General features: G+C 53.0%; 1 protein-coding gene across 6 annotated transcripts in view; it reads right to left on the bottom strand.

The window, feature by feature from the left end:
• TET3 (tet methylcytosine dioxygenase 3) overlaps nt 1–22,494 on the bottom strand; it is a 93,236-nt gene that overhangs the window by 24,762 nt on the left and 45,980 nt on the right. For 5 of the 6 annotated variants that reach the window (XM_084901264.1, XM_084901262.1, XM_084901263.1 and 2 more), the window contains 2 exons: nt 18,357–20,469; nt 1,484–1,574 (listed from right to left, as the gene is read on the bottom strand). In XM_084901264.1, coding sequence (XP_084757390.1) covers nt 1,484–1,574; nt 18,357–20,469 — 2,204 coding nt within the window. The remainder of the gene's footprint in view (nt 1–1,483; nt 1,575–18,356; nt 20,470–22,494) is intronic. The other variant, XM_084901267.1, reaches the window with a different exon arrangement.

Raw genomic sequence — 22,494 nt, 5'->3', positions numbered from 1 at the left:
TGAATAAACATGTTTATGTCTACATAATCTTTGCCTTTACTCCAGAAATACTAAAGCTTGTTATTAAAAACTGCAGTCAGTACGTGTGTAGGAGGGAGACACTCTATGCAGTGCTTGCTAATAAACACTACGTGTTTTACCTGCAATCGATCCTGTTTACCCTCACAACACTCCATAGCGTGTGCACTCCTGTCAGCATCTCCTCCTTGCAGATAAGGAAAAAGGGCCAGAGAGAATCTAAGTGACTTGGCAGTAAGCGGCAGGGCCAGTCTAGCTCCCATGTCCACCTGCTGTCAATCCCTGAGCTATTTCACCTCTCCATATACTGGGACTTGGCGCATTTAACACCTGCTGTGGACACCTACCCAGATTTTAAAGCCTCTATCCATACAAATTGCTTAAAAACAAAACAAAAACAAAACACAGTTACTAAGTAAAAACCCTACAGGCTTGAGTTTGAATTGGAAGTGTCAATATACATTCATGATGCACTGAATCACTAAAAGATGACAAAAGTGAAAAACCTACACGCACACATCTTTGCTCTTTTTACTGAGAAGGTCCAGTAGACCTAACAGTGAGGACCCCAGGGGCAATGACATGAGCCTGCCCAGCACCCAGAGCCTGTGTTTTAAGTCCTCTTACCCCACAATAAGAGGAAGCAGGGTTTCTTAGATAAACACACAGTGTGAGCCCAGAACACATGTCATATGAGAAATCAAGAAAGCTATTCAAGACACCCAGGATCATGTAGAAAGGACTCAGGAGGCAACCACTGGCCAAAGATGGGACAGTACACACCTCCTAGCTGAGCTATAAAATGCCATCTATAAAGTAGTTTTTTTTAAAAAGAAAGAAAATACAATCAGATTCTGACCAAGCCTTTAGCTCTAACTACCAATGTACAGCACGGAGGGCAGGAGACCATGCTAAACGATACCACGGAAAGCTAGCAGCAAAATCCAGACTGTGGGAAACTCTACAGGACATAGAGCCATTCCACCACATTTCTTCAATAAACTATATTTCAAGAAAGAGAGAGAGGAAAAGGGGAGAGGAGGACTGATAAAGGGCAGACCTATAGATAGAAAGAAACCCAGAAGTAATAGAGGCGAGAGCCCTAGCTGGTTTGGCTCAGTGGATAGAGCGTCCGCCTGCAGACTGAAGGGGCTCGGGTTCGATTGGGTCAAGGACACATGCCTGGGATGCGGTCTTGATCTCAGTAGAGGGATGTGCAGGAGGCAGCCAATCCATGACTCTCTATCATCACTGATGTTTCAATCTCTCTCTTCCTCTCCCTTCCTCTCTAAAATCAATAAAAGTGTATTTTAAGAAAGTAGGGGTAAGAACCTCATATTCAACCTTCCACAGTCTGAAGATCAGTATTCCTTGTTATCCAAGGCGTGGAAATGAGAGGTGCTTAAAAACCCACACTCTATTCACAACTCGCCCCTTTCTCCTTGGACACCTGCGCATCACTTACCGCTCCTCCATGAGCTCCCGGATAGAGGCCACGGTGGGGCCAGATCCCAGGTGAGTGTAATACGGACCTTCATCTTTCTCCACTATTTGTTCTGCAGAAACAGCAGAGGAAAGGTTTATTGGAGACACCAATTCATCAACATTCACTTGTTAAGACAAACCACGAATGGGAAAATTAATGGGCACATTATAAAACAGGGCGTTAAAATGGCTTATAAACATGTGACAATGTGTTCAACCCCATGAGAAACCAGGAAATACAAATGGAAATCACAACAACATACTATTACATACAGGTCAAATTGGCAAACATTTAAAAGTATAGGACCATGTTGGGATTTAGTTTATCATCGTACATATTCTAGACCAGGGGTCTGCCAACCATTCCAGGCCAAGTATCTACCCACAGGGACTTGAACCAAGGACCCAACACGGCCTGTATGCCCACATTCACAGCAGCATTATTCACAAGAGCCAGACGTGAAAATAACACAAGTGTACACCAACAGGTGAACAAATGTAGTCTAGCCATACAATATTATCCTACGTACCGTATTTTCCGGCGTATAAGACAACCCCCTAATTTTACAGTTAAAACATAGGTTTAGGCCTATATTCGCTGTATAAGACTACCCCCCACTTCCGAGGCAACACCAGTTCTTTTTTTAATAGACCGCCTCTCTAACTCAGCCAATCCAAGAAGGCTTTTTATGCATGCAAATTATACATGTTCTGTACCTGAAGCTACACTGTGTTCTAGTAAAAAGCCTGCTCAGGTTGGCCAGAGAGGCGGTCTATTAAAAAGAGAACTGGTGTTGCCTCAGAAGTGGGGGGTAGTCTTATACAGCGAATATAGGCCTAAACCTATGTTTTAACTGTAAAATTAAGGGGTCGTCTTATACGCCGGAAAAATACGGTACTAAAAGTGTTACATGCAAATCGACCTAAGGACCGAACCGCGGAACGACCATCCGGACTTTATCCGGGACCACACTTTGACTCACACTGGGGCCAGGCCAGCCAAGGTGGGTCCGACGATATTGGACAGGGGCCCGGCCATCGCCCCATGACCGCCCCAGAGGGAGGCCCGGGCCACAGACTGGTGAGCTATGGCGGGTGAGTGAGGCCTCCCCCTGCGAGGGAAGCCGGGGTCCCGGGTGCCAGAGGGAAGCCGATGCCAGCAGCCGGGGGAGGGAAGGCCACTCTTGCAGGAAATTTCGTGCACGGGGCCTCTGGATCCCCCATAAAAAGGAATAAAGTCTGGCGCTTGCTACAACATAGATAAACCTTGAAAACATTATGCCAAGTGAAACAAGCCAAAAGTATAGGACCATGTTGGGATTTATTATAGTTTATCATCGTACATATTCTAGACAGGGGTCTGCCAACCATTCCAGTCCAGGTATCTACCCACAGGGACTTGAACCAAGGACCCAAGTGAAACAAGAGGGAAAATATTGCATGGTACACTTACTGGCATATGAAATATCTAGAATAGGCAAATTCACTGAGATAAAAATTAAGAGGTTACCAGGGGCTGAGAGGAGGGGGGAAAGAAGAGTTATAACTTAATGCAAGTGGGGTTTCTGTTTAGGGTGATGTACAGGCTTTGGAGCCCTAACCAGTTTGGCTCAGTGGATACAGTGTCGGCCTGCAGACTGAAGAGTCCCGGGTTCGATTCTAGTCAAGGGCACATGCCCAGGTTGCAGGTTCGATGCCAATAGGGAGCATACAGGAGGCAGCCAAAAACATTATGCTAGCCAGAGACGAAAGATCACATATTTTTTTATTCCATTCATATGAACAGGTAAACCCACAGAAACAGGAAGCACTCTGGTGGTTGCCAGAGGCTGGGAGGAGGGAGAAATCGAAAGTTAAGTGCTTCATTTAATGGGTTTTTATTTTTTAATTTAAAAAAATATATTTTATTGATTTTTTCCACAAAGAGAAAGGAAGAGGGACAGAGAGCTAGCAACGTCAATGAGAGAGAAACATCATCGATCATCTGCCTCCTGCACACCTCCTACCGGGGATGTGCCCGCAACCAATGTACCTGCCCTTGACTGGAATCGAACCTGGGACCTTTCAGTCTGCAGACCGATGCTCTATCCACTGAGCCAAACCAGTTTCGGCAATGGGTTTTTATTTTGAGGTGATGAAAATGTTTTGGAACTAGACAGGTAGTGGATGTATAATATTGTGAATGCACGAAATACCACTGAATTGTTTACCTGAAAATGATTAATTTCATGTAAAGTTCACTAACATTTTTTTTAAATGAAGAAACTATTGATTCGCACAACAACATGGATGAATTTTAAAATAAACTTATCTAAGTGAAAGAAACAAGACCCAAGAGATGATGTAACAGTAACTCAGAAAAGTAGTATTTTGACTGGATATTTTAAGCCTAAAAACAAAAAGAACTTCCTACAAATACTGCTCTACAGTTGGAAAGTTTGTTTCATGTCTAAGGAGACCTGCGACTAACGGCAATCTATCCTGCACTGGGGTCCTAGAACAGAAGAGACATATGAAGTGGAAAAACTGAGTTTTAAAAATATACCACAATTATGTTAGACATTTATATGAGGAGAAGCTGGATAAAGGAGATACAGGAACTCTCAGTACCAACTCTGTAACTCTTCTAGAAATATAAAATTGGCTCTAGTCAGTTTGACTCAGTGGATAGAGCATCGGCCTGCAGACTGAAGGGTCCCAGGTTAGATTCCAACCAAGGACACATGCCCGGGTTACAGGCTCAATCCCCAGTTGGGGGGCATGCAGGAGGCAGCCGATCAATGATTCTCTTTCATCATTGATGTTTCTATCTCTCCCTCTCCCTTCCTCTCTGAAATCAATAAGATATATATTTTAAAAAAAGTAAAATTATGTTAACGTAAGAAGTTAAAAAAAAACAACAAGACGACACAGGGGGCCCTAACCTGCTGACCAGGTCCCAGGGGAGATCTTGGCCACATGCACCCACACGTGTACGAGGGTTTCCACAGCGACATTCACTGCAGCAGTCACCTGGACGTGGCCCCTAGCCCAGCAGCAGGGGAGCGGATAAGTGAAAAGCAGCAGAGCCACCCGAGGGCCCGCCCCCAGCAATGGGAACTGACTCCCTACAGCGAGTGGAAGCAGCACACACAGCACGGGCAAACACAGGAAGATGACGCTGAATAACACGCAAAACCAGGCTCAACTGCGCTAGGCTGTTGAGAGACCCAGAGGTGGCCAAGTTTCCAGGCTGACACACAAAACTGCAGATATTCAATGATTTTTTTTTTTTTTACCTAAGGGGGGAAAAAGGCACTTTCATGTAGTTGAACCTCAAGACAAAGAAAAACAAGGAAGTCTCTGTCCCAAGTCAACAGAGAGGTTCCCTCTACGGGTGGAACAGGGATGTGGCGGGAAGAGCCTCCAGGGGGCGCCTGGGAAGCTGGAAATGGACCACTGTGGTTACAGACGTTCATTTTATAAATGTTAATTACACCGTGCACCACTGTGTTGTGTTCTTTCCTATACGGTCAGTTTTTTAAAATGTAAAACAAATACTGGCACACCTATTCTATACAGAACATTACGGGGGAAACAAGACAGGATAAAAACCGAACGGGCCCTGAAAAAGTCTCTCCTCCAGCTGGGTAGATAAGACCCACACGTAAGAAGATAACTTACAGCATTTCAGGTCAACAGGGTAAGAGTTTTTATTTGTTTTAAAAATATATTTTATTGATTTTTTTTTACAGAGAGGAAGGGAGAGGGATAGAGAGTTAGAAACATCGATGAGAGATAAGCATCAATCAGCTGCCTCCTGCACACCCCCTACTGGAGATATGCCCACAACCAAGGTACATGCCCTTGACTGGAATCGAACCTGGGACCCTTCAGTCCACAGGCCAACACTCTATCCACAGAGCCATACCGATTAGGGTGAGGGTACGAATTTTTAAATGCATCATGTTGGGACAATGGAGGGGGGTGGGCGTTAGATACCTTATCCCAAAATACATTACAAATGGTGGAAAACTTTTAATTAAAAAAATTAAACTATACAAATTCTGGGGGGAAACAATGGAAGAGTTTTTAAAATAATCATGGAACTGATAAGCTCGTCTCTACGTATAACATGAAGTTTAGAAGCAGTGTGCATGTAAAAAAACCCTGATAGATTTAACTAAAGGAAATTTTATAGTAATTACTACCAAAAGTCAAGCCAATAGACAAATATCATACTGGGAAGAAATATCTTAACCTTATACCACATAAAAGGCAAATTTCCTTAATAAATCAAGAGCTCCTAGAGTGAAATAAGGCCAATAACACAAATGGAAAATGAAAAAAAAAAAAAAAAAAAAAGGATAAAAATTGTTCTCTGAAAGGGAAATGAAAGTGGTAACTCCGTGTGTTGGTGAGGGTTTAGGAAAACGGGCAGGGTGGAAAGTAACTTAGCAATATACTAAAGTACAACTGCCCAATCCATTTAACTCAGCAATTTCAGAGAACGTCAGATTCTTCTAAGAATCCATTTCTAGGAACTTGGCTATATTTTCACACGTGCACAATATGCACATACAAGAATACTCACTGCATCATTTGTAATGGCACAATATCGGAAATCTAAATGTCCATCATAATTACATTATGTGTTATAAATACATTATGGTGCATCCATAGAAGAAAATACTGAGCAGCTATCAAAAGGGAATTGGGCAGTTCCAGATTAAAAAAAAATGACCTCTATATAGTTTAAGTGGGAAAACAAGTTTCAGTATCTATATCTATATCTATATCTATCTATCTATCTATCTATCTATCTATCTATCTATATAGACACCGAAAGAGCCGGTCGCTATGACCCCCACTGCAGCCAGGGAACTGGCCTGATCCGGGGTGGGACCGGCAATTAACCTCCAGAGGTGCCTCGCCCTGGCTGGCCCCTCCCCTGATTACCCCTCCACCCTGATCAAGGGTAGGGTCGCTACTAAACACTCATGGCCCCTCCCCCAGGCCAGTAGCCCCCATTGCCCCCACCCCATTCTGGGCAGAGCCCACGGGCCCACTTCCCACAGCCCCTCCCCCCAACCAGCTCCACCCCAATCATCCCCCCTCCACATCAATTGGGGGAGGGGCTGACCCGCCAACCTCCCACAGTCTCCTCCTGACAGGCCAGGCTGGCTGGACCCCACCTGTGCACGAATTTGTGCACTGGGCCTCTGGTAGTATGTATAATGGGCTAGTTAGAGTACCCGTACAATCACACATATATCAGTATATTATGTACACAAATGCAAGCATAAAGGTGTATATGCCATCACCCACACTAGCAATAAGTATAAGAGCAAGCTTGGCAATGGTATGTGCTACCCAGTGAATTGATGGGAGTTGCCTAATAGTTAGGGCTTCCGCTGACGGAGGCTCTCCGTCTCCCCCCTAATGTCCCAGGCCAGGCTCTTGCCTCAATTATTGTCAGGGGTCTCCTAACTGGTCTCACTCCTCCTACCTCAACCTACCCAACACCACCCCTTACATTCGCCCAAACAGAGATCCGGTCATCTCACTTCCTACTGAAGACTCCATGCTCAACAGAAGACAGAATTCCACCTTCCAGACCACAGACCCAAGGGCCCCTGTGGAGCCATCGCTGCACACCTCCCCGCCTTGCATCCTCAACGGCCACAGAGCTCCTTCCACACAACTAGGCAACATGCCCGTGTGTCACGGACCACAGTGCCGTCCTTCATTTCTCTCCTTGGAAAACTCACCCCTTAGGGCCTCGTATACATGCCTCCTTTTCTGTGACACCCTCGTGGGCCTCTCGGGCTTGTTTGCCCCGATTCCCAGAGCCTCTGGCACAGAACAGAAACACCAAAGCAAGCATCATGGCGCATGTTCACTGTTAACACGGAACCGCGGAACGAGCGTGGATTTTGCAGACCGAGACCTGGGCAACAGTGCCCACTTCCCTTCGTGGCCTCTCGAATCCTCACGCCTCTCCCAGGTCCACGGGCAGCATTTGGTGCCTTATACGAACTCAATAGGTAGCTGTTGTCCAGACTCTGCCAAACAAAGTGTGTGATTGCAGTCAAGTGACTACAACCCCTATAAGCCTCAAAGCAGCTAAATAACCTTTACGCTATGGAACTGTTGAGGATTAGACGTGACGCGAAGTAAGGTACCTCGAACAGTTCAACATATCAGCGCTTAAGTATTTCACGAATGAATGAATGAATATTTTCAACTAAAGGATTAAAAATGACTTACTACAAATATTTACTATTTTGCACCACGAGACAGAGAGACTTATGGGGGATGCCTGTGGGGTGGGGGGGCGGGGGGTGAGAAGGAGACGGAGGAGAGACAGGGAAAGGGAGTGTGAGAATGTTGGTGTTGGAGAGCTCTGTCCAGGCACCAGGATGGGACACGGCAGGCAGAAAACAGAACCCAAGAACAGCCAGATCTGCTGGGCTCCATTCCGGGTTCCACTGTCTGGAGAAAAGCCGAAGTAACGGACTGAACGCAGGGTCTGACACTGGAACTAGAACACGGTCATGTCGCTTTTCTGGTGACTGAGACTACCTTGCATCCCAAATCAGAAAAACTAGAAACTTACAGTTAAGGGCAGAGAAAGGAGATTTTCAAGAAGGTGCAAACCAAATCTTGGCAACTCCATCCCGGTGGCTAGGAAAAAAAAGGTATGAAAATCCAAAACCAAGCCAACCTGGAAGCAGAGCGGTCAGGTTTCTCTGGGGAAGGCCGTGAAAACGCAACGGGCAGACAAAGCCCCAACCAGCAAACAAACCAGCCCCTCTCTCCCTCTGAGCGGCTCACAGGCAGCCGAGGGCTCCTACAGAAGCAGTGTCTTCTCATCATGTCGGTGTCAGAGAGAAGATGCTCTACGGGGAGGGAAACGGACTTACATTCAAGCACGCCTGGTGATGGAACTAGTATACATTCACAGATTTATCCCAATTCGATATATCCTCGTTTAAACGTAGACTTTACGTTTGAATACAGTTAGTCTGCCCTGCCAGCCCCTTCATACCACACCTTCCCCAATCGGTTACTTTTCATCTCCAGAAAATTTGAGTTCCTGCATATTTGGAAATGTTGTTATGGGGGCTTTACATGTGCATACCGATTTTATTGGGTGTAGTTCTCTGAGGTCAAACTTTTCATCTCAGTGTTCTGATCAATGTAATTCACACATCCGACAAAGAACTCACATCTAGAAAAAAATAAAGGAGACTTGCTACGCAATAAGAAAAAGCTAGAAACACAGAAGAGAGAGATGGCTGGAACAGAGACTCTACAAAAGAGGACAATGAAAAGCTGCTGGACCTCACCAATCCTCAGGGAGAGTAAAATAAAGCCACATGAGATGGGGTTGTGCTCCCCACCCCGACGGCAGAGAGACTGTTCCCAGCACCTGCTGGAAAGTACAGGGAGCAGGGCTGGGAGGGGCTTCCGCGGCTATAACCTCTTCGGAAAATGGGCAGTCCCTGCTAACGCTGAACAACGTCCATCATGATATATACATATACACACTAGAGGCCTGGTGTACGAAATTCGTGCACTGCGGGGGCGGAGTCCCTCAACCCAGCCTGCGCCCTCTCACCGCCCGGGACCCCTCGCTCCTTCCCGCCCGCCCCTCACTGCCCCTCAGCACTGCTGTGCACGCAGGAGCAGCCCCCGCCCCCGCCGCTGCACGCGCCAGCCATGAGCCCAGCTTCTGGCTGAGCAGCATCCCCCGAGGGAGCGCACTGACCAACGTTTTTTTAGAAACGTTTTTGATTCTATCTTTCTGATCTTGCCATTTTTCAGTTCGTTCCATGCTGTTGGCTGGGGGGCCAGTGAGGGATCCCCACACCCCCACAGCCTGGGTCTGTGCGTGGCCTCCCTCCCCTATCTCCACCCTAGTGACGCCCGTTTCTGTCTTCTTTCCCCGGTTCGGAGTGGCCTTTCCAGCCTGTCTCTGCTCCTCGCCGCCGGTTTGCTGTTTCTCTGGCTGCTTTTCGCAGCCTCTAATCCAGCTGCGAGGGCGCTGTGCGGGGGCACGCTCCCCCTGGAATCCAATCAGCTCCTCTTGCGAGTCTGTAACGCCATTCTCACCCTCCATCTCTCACGCCTGGCTTCACTGTGAACGGGTCATTCCACTTCCTTGCAGGAAAAAATAAGTTGTTGAAACTCTTCTTGAATTTTCTAATTTTCTCACGAATGTAATATTAAATCCCTCTACTTCGCCCTCAGAACGTGACCGGGCTGCATGTTGGATCCTGTGTGTTTGCTTGTTACTTAGTCTTTCCGTGGAGGAAATTTGTCTCCAGGAATTCTCCTGGTGGCACTAAGGACGTTTTGGACTGGATGATTCCTTCCTGCAGGGGCTGTGCTGTGCGTCGCTGAAGGTTTAGCCGCATCCCTGGCCTCTACCCACTAGATGCCAGTGGTACCACGCTGGCTGGGCCAACGAAAAATGTTCTCGGACACTATCAGGGGGGATACAGGAGGGAGGGGTGGTGAGTAAAACAGCCCCTAATTGAAAGCCACTGGTTTAGACTCATTTGCCAAAAAATAGAATGAATAGAATCCCCCTACTTCTCTCTGCCTGGACACCGATCAAATTCTCCTCAGAAGTGAAGCCAGAGAACTGGAGGTTGTAGAGGTTTTCAATGATTAGTTCAGAAGTGCAGCAGCCCGCGTGGGGAGGGGGGATTGGACTGGCTGTGAGCAGTCGAAGCTGGGAGATTTCATCTCTATGTCCTGTGTGTTGGGGCCAACACCTCTAAACGTGTGAGTGGAGGGGTGGGTTGTACCCTGTCCTGCTGCGAGGATTGTGGTTTATTTCCTGGGAGGGAGCTGGTCCTTCTGATAAGACATCAAGTTACAACAAAGCCCCGTGGTCTGCAGGGCTTTCGGTGGGTGTCTCGGCGGCGAGTATTTCTCTCTGCACAGTGGCGTCTGCTTGGAGAGCATATGCTGGCCCTTGGTCACAGAGCTAGCTCCTAGGGCATGGCTTCCCACCTCTCCAGCCAACCGTCCTCACCTACACCGCATCCCCCCCAGAAGCTGACAAAGAGAAAAGGGGGGCTTTTCTGCAATTCCGACTTTCCCAAGAGCATGGAGTCTCGATGGGTGGTCTCCGGCCTGTCTCTCCGAGCTGGGGGCCCCTTGGAGCCCCCACTATTGTGCTTCTCAATCCTGCGAGCTGTACAGCCCACATCAGCCTTTGTTTTCATTCCGATGGACCCTCTATGGGCAAACAGCCCTTGAAGTTCGTGTTTTACCATCGGGGCCATTTCTAACTGTCAGTTGATGAAATTTCTCCTCTACTCTTGTTTTGTTTTGTTTTTTTGTTTTGTTTTCCCCCCAGCCAGTTTCAGGGCAGGGACGTTCTGCTCGCATGCTGTGAGGTCACCCTTTTTCCTTTCGGTCCCCGGCATGCTATTTCTTCCTTCTCCTCAGAGGCAAAGTGACAGAGCAAGAGAGCAGATCCACCCCTCTCCACAGAAAATCCGTCTCACGTCTCCTGCTGAGCAGCAAGGGCAGGAGTGAAGCCTCTTCTAAAACACAGAGCAGAAAGCTCTGGGGTGGAGCTCGGGAAAGAAAAACCCCGTCTTTGACCAACCGGCCACGTGCACTCTGCCGCGGGCACTTCCCTTTATGCTCGTTGAAACGGAAAGGACGCTCCACGGTCTGTGCTCGGCCGGGAGAGGAGGAGGCGCGTCCTTTTCTCCGTCAGCAAGAGGCACGGACCGGGAGGGATACTCCGCCGTCCTGCCCAGCAGAGAGGGGGCCCGTCCCGTCTAAACAAACTCCCCGCCCTCCCCTCTCTCTGCGCAGAGACGTGGGCACCCGCATGTTCCAGGGGGTCCCTCGTGCCAGGCACAGACACTGACGGAGGCACTGCTTCTCCTTACGGCACCGATACAGAGAGGCCGCCGATAGCTGACGGACAGGACTCAGGTGTCAAGGTCACACAAAGGGTTTCTTTGTCCAAACCGTCCTCCAGAATGCCTCGGGTTCCCGATGGAATGTTAGTGGCCTTCAAGCCAAACAGAGTAAGCTTAGGTAACCACGAAGGTTCTATCTGCTTCCAGGGCAGCGGGTGACTGCCGGCCTGACACCTCCCGGCTACCACGCATCTACACGGAGGGAAGGCAGATGGCTGGGCCCTACCCTGGATCAGGGGTGCCCGCTGAACTTCCTTTTAGAAATTCAGACCTCTAAAATCTCAGGTCAGCTGCCTGGGAGTTCCTGGGTAGCACACGAGGTCTGCAGGTAGCAGACGGAAATACCTCTGTAACAATGGGCACATGCTCTGATGGCAAGGATGAAAGGTAAGGGGGTCATGCCTAAACTGATCTGATGTCTCTGTAGTTTTAATAGGGAGGTAGAATAAGGCTGACCGGTGAACCAAAAAATAGTATGTGGAGAACGTATCCATATGCTCAGCACCAGTCTAGATGCTTTAGAAATACAATATTCAGTTCCTATTTTTTAAATTTTAATTCTCACTCATGGATATGTTTTCACAGTTCTCTGAAAAGAGAGGAAGGGGGAAGGAGGGAGGGAGGGAGGAGGGAGGGGGAGAGGGAGGGAGGGAGGGAGGAAGGGAGGGAGGGAGGAAAAGAGGAACATCAATGGGTTGCCTTCCCCTACGCACCACAACCAGGGATGGAACCCACAACCTAGGTATGTGCCCTGGCTGGAAATCGAACCCACAACCTGTTGGTGTACGGCATGACGCTCTAACCAACTGAGCCATCGGGCCAGGGCACTCCCTATTTTTAAGGAACCTGGGAGTTAATTTCAAAGACTAGTGACCACATAATAAACAACGTAAGACCAAGAAGAATCCAGCACTGAATCTTGACGCTTCTCCGATACTGGTGCTGAGCCCGCTCAGCCTCCCATGGATCTGCGGGTCCTTTAACTCTCCTCTCCTCACTTCCTTCCCACCTCTCTTCCACACCAGCCCGTTTCCTTCTCTCCCCGAAGTGTCAGCATCCTGCACTCCCAGGTCTCTTCCCCACCGACACGTTCATCCTGGGGCAATGTCCCTCATGGAAACTCCAACTACCGTCCGTGTGCTGAAGAGCCACCGACTCACAGCCCCAACCAGGGGCACGCCTCCGGGCATCTCACCGGCTGCGTGTCCAACTCGCTCCCTTCCCCGCATTTCACATCTCTGTGATCGGTGATGGCCACCACCATCCCACCAGCCAGCCCACCTAGAGCCTCCGAAGTCACCTGTGACTGCTTCCTCCTCCCTCCCAAACCCACTGGCCACCAAACCACTTTGTTCTTTCTCTTATTCCTCCTCTCACCACCACCCCCCCCTCCTCCCTCTCCTCCCCGATGCCCTTCTTAGTGCAGGCACATATTATTTCTTGCCTGAACTTCGCCTGAGCTTGCAAACTGGTTTCTCTGCCTCTGGTGCCATCCCTGCTTCCCCCGCCACTCCCAGTCTTTCATCCAACACACCGGTCACACCAGAACGACCTGCATTTCCCCATGTTCTCTCTTCTCCACATCTTCACGTCCCTGTGCCTGGCACACGCTACCTTCTCCCTCTTCATCTCTTACACTTCTACTTTCCCTTTAAAACTCAGACTAGACATCACCTCCTCCAGCAAGTTCTTTCCGATTCCCTCCTACCCAGCCTCAGATTCCCCACCTTAATACTCGTGTCCAAATAGCCCAGGGGTCCTCAAACTTTTTAAAGTGGGGGCCAGATCACGGTCCCTCAGAGAGCTGGAGGGCCGGACTATATGAACTACTAATCCCTACTGTAACACCTTGGCTGCTCTCACTGTCCAAAAAACCTGGCGGGCCGGATCAGACTCCCCTGGGGGCTGCATGTGGCCCGCGGGCCGTAGTTTGAAGATGCCTGATAATAGCCTATAGTCCTTAAATATTTTTTTAAACGATCAAGTTCCTTTTTTTTTTTAAATCTCAAACTGAGCGCAAGGGGGTAAGGTCACATTCTCACAAGAACTACAGGAAGTGGATTCTGCGTGGTTGTAAACAGATGAGTCTCTGTGTCCGCCATTCAGAACTGTGGTCCATAGACAAGTGACCCGGTGGCTTCTGCCGTCCGCCACCTCTGCAGGGCCAGACCCCTCCCTCGGCCAAACCTCCTCCACAGCCCAGGCAAACGAGGTGCTTTTCTTATATTGGTCTCTGGCCACTTTTTGGGGGGCAGGATGACCAACCGGATAAAAATACAGCATTTCTAGGCAGGCAACCCCTCCTGTCTGTCTCCTCATCTGTTTACAGCTGCCTGTGGGCTGTGCCTCAGAGAGAGCAGGACACGACTTAGAAGTTTACACAGACCTGTTTCCTTATCTGTAAGATGATAAGCAGATGATCTCAAAGGATGCTGTTCCCACTACAATGTCCTCTGGACTCGTCCCCTGTCCTGAACTGGTGCTCCTTGTGAATTCCCCCATTTCTGACAACAAACTACCAAGGGCCTCGCCAGCAGTCCCGTGCTGCGCGTGTGGGTACGCTCTCTGCGGCTCACTGGCTCAGACAGTGTCTGCGGGATGGGTAAGGGTGGACGGCAGGGTCTCCATGTGCCCAGAGGCAGTAATTCACTGGAGGTCTTCCACACGGGCTATGTTTCCCCAAACCTGAACGTATCACACCACCTTTTGTTTTTATTTCTTTAAAGCTTCAAAGAGTGCCTTTAATTCTAGTATTGCCAGATTCAGAGAACAAGTCTATATGAATCCCATCCATACATTCAAAACCCCTGGTCTCCATACCAGGCGAAAACTATGCTCTCCGTGTTTGGGCGTTTGGTTACCTTATTGGCCAAAACTGCTTATTTGGTAAAAAATCACCATAAACCTTGAACACTACACTTCTTTTGCTATGCTATAAAACCTCTTTATGCTTTTTATGGTTTTTTTAAAAAGATATATTTTTATTGATTTCAGAGAGGAAGGTAGTGGGAAGGATAGAAACATCAATGATGAGAGAGAATCATTGACTGGCTGCCTCCTGACGGCCCCCTATTGGGGATCAAGCCCGCAACCCGGGCATGTGCCCTTGACCGGAATTGAACCCGGAACCCTTCAGTCCACAGGCGGATACTCTATCCACTGAGCCAAACCGGCTAGGGCTCCCTATGCCTTTATAAAGTTGTTTCTATAGTACGTATCGATCACTCATTGTGAGCACTTCATGGCGCCTCCACATTTCACTGCCACGTCGGTGGGACTTCCTCCTGATCTAACACACCGGAACTTATCCATGTGCAGTCTGCACCCTCCCACCTGTCCCTGCTGAGGGGCGAGCTTCTGAAACAGAAGATGGCTCCCACCTGACATGACTCCCGGCGTGAGCGGCTTTATTCCTAACCCCTTGTTCACAGACAGTTCTGCCAGAACCGGCTGAGGGAAGGCCCTGTCCAGACACGGGGGTCCTGGCGTTGCTGGAAAGCAGGGTGGCTTTCCCTGACACGAGCCTCAGCACCTCAGAAACCGTCTCCACGTGGGTCCCTTCTCCTCCGGACTCTTCCTTCCTCCCGCCGCCTTGTGAGCGGGGACTCATGTCTCAGCTAAACCATCTCAGTCACTGCATGACTCGGGGTCAGAGGCCAGCTGCCCGGGTTCCAATCTCACTCCCGCCATTCGCTAGCGTCCCGGCCTGGGTAAATGACTCATCGCCATGGAGATGGGACTACAGTACGAACCGTCCCCACCTCATACACTAGTACGTGTTAGGAGCTGTGAGTGAGCTGGCGACTGTTAGGCACTTGGCACTGTTCCTGGTACACAGCAAGGTTTCATTATTGTTGCTATTCTCTATTCTTTTTTTTTTTTTTTTTTTAACTTAGGTGAGGTGATCATGTACATACTATTTGTGCCTGCTGTGTTCACTGAACACTCTCCCATAATTTAACATTTGACAGCACAGCTGGTCGACTTGGTCCTCATTCTGTGCAGCATCAGACACGCCTGCAGATGACGGGCGGTTCGAATCTCCGCCCCCTCTCTCTGCCCAGCGCCCCGTCCTCCTCCTCTGCCAGGGCAGCAGCTGTCCATGTGGCCAGCGCCGGTTTCTCTGGTGCTGACAGCCTGCACTCTGCTCACTCGCTTCAAAGCTGCCGCGGGGTGGTGGTGGCGGCGGCGGCGGTGGCGGCGGCAGTGGGGGTGGGGTGGGGGCGTCTGGTCCCAGGGGTGCAGGGGGACGCTGAGGGGTCAGGTCCGCCGCGGGGCCCCTGGTCTCACATCCCATAGCTGGCTCCCTGCTGCCCTCAGACTGTGCTCCTGCATTCCTCAACCTGGGGCCCCCTTCTTGCCTCTCCGCATCTGTGTTCACTGCATTTTGCAAGACCCAACGCTGAAGGAGACTTTGTTCAATAAAACATCACCCTCCATAACGATACCCCGCCCGGTGCTTCCAGGCGCTCACGGTCCAGCCGCCGCCACAGGATGGCCCGGCCCCTGGCGGACACCTGCTGAGCAGGCGGCGGCCTGTTTCCCGTTCCTTCGGACAAACCACGGGTCCTTCGGCGGCGAGCTATTTCCCTGGGTTTGTATTCCTGTCAGCGGCTCGCACAGAGCTAGATCGTCAATGCGGACGGCTGCATCGTGCATGATTCCTTTAGGCCAGGGGTCTTCAAACTACGGCCCGCGGGCCACATGCAGCCCCCAGGGGAGTCTGATCCTGCCCGCCAGGTTTTTGGGCAGTGAGCGCAGCCAAGGTGTTACAGTAGGAATTAGTTCATATAGTCCAGCCCTCCAGCTCTCTGAGGGACCGTGATCTGGCCCCCACTTTAAAAAGTTTGAGGACCCCTGCTTTAGGCTACGTGTGCCTTTACTTCTCTCTCTTGCCTATCGCACTCCGCAGGCTCGACGGCAGCGAACGCTGTCAGAGCGCGTGCCCCGCGCCAGACACGGTCCCAGCGCTTCGCGTGCTAATTTACTCCTCACGGCAGCCCTGGAGAGGGGCTCCTTCCTCTCTCTCTCTCTCTCTCTCTCTCTCTCTCTCTCTCTGTCCCCCTCTCTCTCTCTTTTAAATATATTTTATTGATTTTCCACAGAGAGGAAGGGAGAGAGAGAGAGAGGTAGAAAAGTCGATGAGAGAAACACTGACCAGCTGCTGCCTGCACTCTCCCAACTGGGAATGTGCCCATAACCAAGGTCCATGTCCTTGACCGGAATCGAACCTGGGACCTTTCAGTCTGCAGACTGACACTCTATCCGCTGAGCCAAACCAGTTTCGGCGAAAGGGGCTATTCTCGTCACTTTCATTTCATACATGTAGAAGGGACGACATTAGAATTTGTATTTTTTAAAAAGCTAGTCTGGTCAAACACAATAGCCAAATAACTGAATCCAACAATGAAAATATCTACGAAGGACCAACCGTGTCTGCGTGCTGGGTGAGGATGCTTCCAGCCTGGAGGGGGGAACCCCTGGGCCCGGCGGCGGGGACAGGTCCCTCCGCACACACACACGGCGAGGGCAGAGGGACCACGTCCTGTGGTCAGAACCAGCCGCTCCCAAACGCCGGGGAACGAGGGGCCCCCAAAGTCACATCCTCATCCGTCAGATCCAGGCTCAGCCCTCGGTGGGAACAGTCCGGGGCCTGTCTGCGGGCGTCCGGCAGGGCCTGCACATCTGTCCACTCCCAGAGAAGCCCGGGGCCCGCTCTCCCTTTGCTCCCCAGGGGAGGCCTTGTCACTGATCTCTCTGCCCCGCACCCCGGGTGTCCCGGGGCGGGGGCTGGACGGCAGGACGGCCCAGCGCCTCCTCATGGACAAGAACCCAACATGGTCCTCGTGTTGACCAACGTGGTTTCTGGTCGTCATCCGAGACATACGCTGTCATCTAGGGAACACACCACAAACACCAGAGACCTGGAAACTAACGTGGACCTGAGCCAGTGTGTCAGTGCCCCCAGCGCCCCCCGCCCCGCCCACCCCCAACGTCCACGGGAGCGGCCCTCACAGGCCCAGGATTGCTTTTAGGCTGGAAGGCAAGACACATACCAAGCCCTCAGGGCTCTCACACACACCACAGCCTCAGCCACCACCTGGACGCTCACCACACCCCAACCCCCAGCCCAGCTTCCCGCACCTCAGCCCCTTCCAACTCAGCTCCTCCAAACGGAGCCCATCGCCCCGCCTCCAGCCTGTGTTCTCAGTGAGCACCACCCAGGGGGAGGCCTGGGGTTGCCCTCATCCCCACACTCCCTCCTCCTCAGAGGCCCTCCAACCCATTGACTCTTTCAGTCCAGACTCTATGATTTCTGGCCCAGCTCCAGACACCTTCCTGACAGGTGCCCGCACCAATCCTTCCTCTCAGGCCCAGGCCAGCATAGTCTTGCAGAAGCAGACGGTCATTACCTGTTTTAAAACCCTCAGAAGCTCACCAGGACCTCTGCAATCAAGTCCAACACCCAACCGTGGCTCACTGGGCCCTGCAAGATCTGGCCCCTGCCTGCCTCTCCAGCCGCCTTCCGTTTGTCCCACACACACCCTTCCCTGTTTGCTTCTCCCAGAGCGAGAACTGTCCGCATCAGCCCCAACACCCCCTCCCAGGCACCAAGCTCAGGCTCCAGAACAAGCACCACCTCCCATGGTGCCGCCGTGGTGCCTTGACCTCAGTCTGCGTGACAAACCATCGGTGCCTCCCTCTACGGACATGGACACGCCCCGAACCACAAAGCATCAGCATTAGCCTCCTCCGACGTCTCTTCCCCTGGCCTGTGAGCTCACTTACGTGTCCCCGGACCCCAGCGGGGTGGCTGGCCCACAGGAAGTGTTTGCCCGTGAAGGACAGAGCCCCCGGAGCCCGCCACGCCCGCCTGGGCCACAACCCCCTGCCCTCCCGACGCCCGGGAGCAATTACCGACACAGTCGCAGGTGGGGAACTCGGCCTGGGCTCTCTTGGCGGGCGTGTCCAGCAGACTCTTGGTTGGCGTGTCCAGGTACTTCAGCGGCGACTCCAGGAAGCCGCTGAGGGTGGGGGTGAGCGGGTCCTCGGCCTTGGTGGGCGTGGCCTCCTGGCCGCCCTCCTCCGAGTGGAAGCAGGTGGTGGACAGCACGGTCACCGCGCCCGAAGACTCGATCTTGATTTGCTTGGGGGAGCGAGTGGCCAAGGGGCTCTCGGGGGCCGGGAGGCAGGCGGGCTGGTTCTCGGGGTCCTGAATGGGCACGTTCGGGGGGCCGGGAAGCCCGAAGCTATCCCCAAATTCGGCTTCGAACTGCCGGATGAGCTCTTCCAGCTTGTCGTCGGCGGGGGGCAGGGGGCCGGCAGAGCCTGGCTGCAGGGTTGCCATGGGGCTGGGGGACCTCATTTCCTGAGTAGGGGGCAGCAGGCTGTCCCCGGAGGGACTAGGTGCAAATAGCGCAAGAGAAGGTTCTGGGGGCAGGGGCACAGCGGAGCCCTGGGGGGCGGGGGCGGGCGCCTGGGCATCCTCGGGGGCCGCGGGGGCCCGCAGTCCCTCCAGGACGATCTGCCGCAGGGGCGGGAAGAGCGGCTGCGCCTCCCGGGGCCGGGACCGCTTGATCTGAACGGGCTTCCGGACGCTGGGCTTACCCCCCGGGGCGGTCTTCTCGGTCCCCGGGGGGCCGCCCGCGGGCGCCGGGGGCTTCTTCTTCTTCTCCTTGGGCATCCTGTCCGGGGGCCGGGGGACCGGCGAGCCGGACGGCGCCCACCAGCCGGGGGCGGGGGGCTCCGGGGCGGCGGGGCAGGCCGCGCCCTGGGCCTGGTCCAGGAAGAGGCTGCGCTTGTGGTGCAGGTGCTGCTGCAGGGCGGCCTGGGCCTTCTGGTGGGCGCTGGGCTCCGGGGGCGGCGCGGGGGCCGGGGCCGGCGAGGAGGAGGAGGAGGAGGAGTGGGGAGCCTCCACCTTGACTTTGGGCTTGGTGGGCAGGGCCTCGGGCCGCTTGAATACTGACTGGATGTAATCGCTGGCACTGCCCAGCAGCTGCTCCAGCTCGGCCATGGGGTCGGGGCTCGGGCGCGGCATGGGCCAGGGGCTCCGGGGGGTTGCTGGTGGGGTGTTGGTGCCCCAGGCTTCGGGGAACTCTGTCCTGGGAGCTGCGGGAGGGAAGGCGGGGCTCTCGGGAGCGAAGGGCGGGGGCTCTTCCGGGGGGACCGCGGGCCAGGAGGGGGCCCGGAGGTAGGCCGGGGGCGACCGGAAAGGGGCGGCGGCGGGAGGGGACAGGGCCTCCGGGAGCGGGCAGGAGGCCTGGGCGGCGGAGTGGGAAGGCTGGGGCAGGGCGGAGGAGAGCTGGGTGAGGGCCTCGATGGCGATGGCCGTCTGCAGGCTGATGTTCTTCTCCTTGGCGATGCTCAGGGCGTTCTGGGACAGAGGCAGGCCCTCGGGGGGAGGCATCTGGGGGACCTCAGCACCGAGGAGGGGCCGGGGGCCGGGGGCCGGGAGGCTGGCCTCGCCGGGGGGCAGCGTCCCCGGGAGCCGGGGCCGGTCCTCCCCGCCGCCCTCCACGACCACGGACTTGATCTTGCCCTCCAGCCACTCGAGGTAGTCGGGGCACTCGGGGCCGTCGCAGTTGCAGTTGGGCGGCTTCATGCCGTGCCGCGCGAGGGCCAGCGCCGTCTGCAGCGTGTCGAGGTCCTCGCCGCCGGCGGGGCCACCCTCGGGCCCGGCCCGGGGTCCCCGGCCGCCGTTCCCGGCCTCGCGGTTCATCTCACGGTTGAAGGTTTCGTAGAGCCGGGTGCTGAGGGCCCCGTAGGAGGACACGGCTTCGGCCACCGCCGAGAAGGCCACCAGGTCGTGCGCATCTTCCAGGCGCGCGGTGTGCGCGGGGCCCGGGGCCGCGCCCCAGGCGGGCTTCTGGTCTGCTCGCCAAGCACCCCCAGCCGCCAGCAGGCTGGGTTCTCTAGCACCATTGACCGGCGCCCCTGAGGCGCTTAGCTGCCCGGAGTCCCCATGGTACGCTGGCCCTGAGTCCATCGGACCTGGAGCAGGTCCATCCACGGGGCTGAGCTCGGAGCCTGTCTGGAGAGAGAGAGAGGGGGGGGGGGAGGGAGAAAAGGAAAAAGATGAGCCATCGTATCGGAACAGCTTACTCTGCTTCCCACCACTCAGATGCACACCTGAACCCCGCTTTTCTGGTAAACTCTCTGTCCCCGATACACCCCGAACCCCGGCGCCTCGCCCGGCGTCTCCTGGCACGGAATTCGGAATGCTGCTCAGGCGTTTGGGAGCCTCAGACCCATCACACTGACAAGGCTCCCCTGAAACGAAGTGTTTATTAAGGACACACAGAACGGCCTGCATCTCCCAGTGCTCAACGGGACACCAGGACCATGTTGGTTTTATTATTATTATTTTTTTTTTGTCAGAAGAGAAAGAAAGCTACCCGAGCACACCAGGTAACAATGTGCTGTGTGTGCAAAACATGCGTGACATATTTGACTAGATGAACACGCTAAGCCAGGACAGGGGGCCAGCCATAGCTTCTCAGGGGGAAGGAACCCACAGCTCTTTCCTTCACCCATCACGGTGCTTCCTGAAGCCCAGGCCCAGGCCCAGGCCGGAGGGAAACACCGATGACCCGACCCGGCTTGTGTGTTGCCCCGTGCTGAGCCAGTCCTGTGGATGACGAGCCCATTACTGCCTGGAGGAAGACCCAGGCCCCACCCCAAGCCCAGGAAGCTGATGTCCCCCAAAGCACACAGCCGGGGGTGGGGGGGGTAGGCAGGTCCAGGGGGCCCAGCCCAGCAAGGGAAAAGCTAATACACAGATGCAGAACTGAGTTTGCAAGATGCATCCCTCCAGAGAGGAAAGCTCTTCTTTATAGTAGAATGCCAATTAAAAAAAAAATTAAAAATATATATATATATGGAATGATGGATTTAGCAAGCCTCCAGTGGATGCTGCAACTAGCAGGTGAAAGCTTGATGAGGCACAGGACATATACATGGTCTCAGAACCCTGTCCTCCAAAGTTACTTCACTACAACAGTAACTTCAGGAAATGCTAAATTCCAGTTTCCTGGCCAGCGGAGCCCACAGGTCCACTCCTCGCACTTGCTGGCGACCCGGGAGGAAACTGGCCATCAGGGGAAGGTGCCAACCGGTGGGAAAAGGGCAAGTGTTCGACTTCAACTTCCAGGCCATGAGTGCGGACAGCCCCAGGTGAGAGTCCTGAGCAGGAAATCCGAGAGACGCCACCTCTGCCAAGTTATCATCACCAATCATCGGGCACGCAGCACGTGCCTTTTGACACGCTCTGCGGAGAAGGACAGAACACCAGCCACGCAGAACTCCAGCTAAAACCCATCGCCCAAACCTAACCCCGAGGAAACATCAGGTTAACTCCAACGGAGGGCTCGCCAGAGAGCACCTGCACTGTTCTCTTCAGAAACTGCCAAGACAAACCCTCTCCCAGCTTCCGGAGACTAAGGAGGCAGGGCAGCAATGTGCATGCTCACGGGCGAGACCTTGGACGGGAGGAGGGGGGAAATAGCCATGAGGTACGTCCTTGGGACAACTGCTGAAATCTGGATTTGGATACGAAGAACACATACTGTGTCCACCTCCGCCTTTTTGACTGGGACCATCACACCACGGTCTCTGTCCACAGGACACTCACACTGAAGGATCTGTGAGTCAGGTTTCATAGTATCTCCAGCTTACTCCCCAATGGTGCACGAAAGAACACAGTCACCTGCCATTTAATGACGGGGCTATGCTCTGAGAAATGTGTCAGTAGGTGATGCTGTCATTGTGCAAACGTTACAGCGTGCGCTTGCACAATCCTGGAGGGTGTAGCCCAGCGGTCAGCTAACTCATTAGTCAACAGAGCCAAATGTCAACAGTACAACGACTGACATTTCTTTTGAGAGCCAAATTTTTTAAACCTAAACTTCTCCTAACGCCATGGTATTTTGTGGAAGAGCCATACTCAAGGGGCTCGAGAGCCTCAGTTTTGCCGACCACGGGTGTAGCCCACTACACACGTAGGCTATATGGCGCACCACATTCGCACATGGGGCCCATCGTTAACCGATACGCCACA

Source organism: Pipistrellus hanaki (genome assembly GCF_964339955.1).
Source record: "Pipistrellus hanaki genome assembly, chromosome: 12".
NCBI classification, from domain to species: Eukaryota; Metazoa; Chordata; class Mammalia; order Chiroptera; family Vespertilionidae; genus Pipistrellus; species Pipistrellus hanaki.
This window is presented reverse-complemented; position numbering and strand designations above follow the sequence as displayed.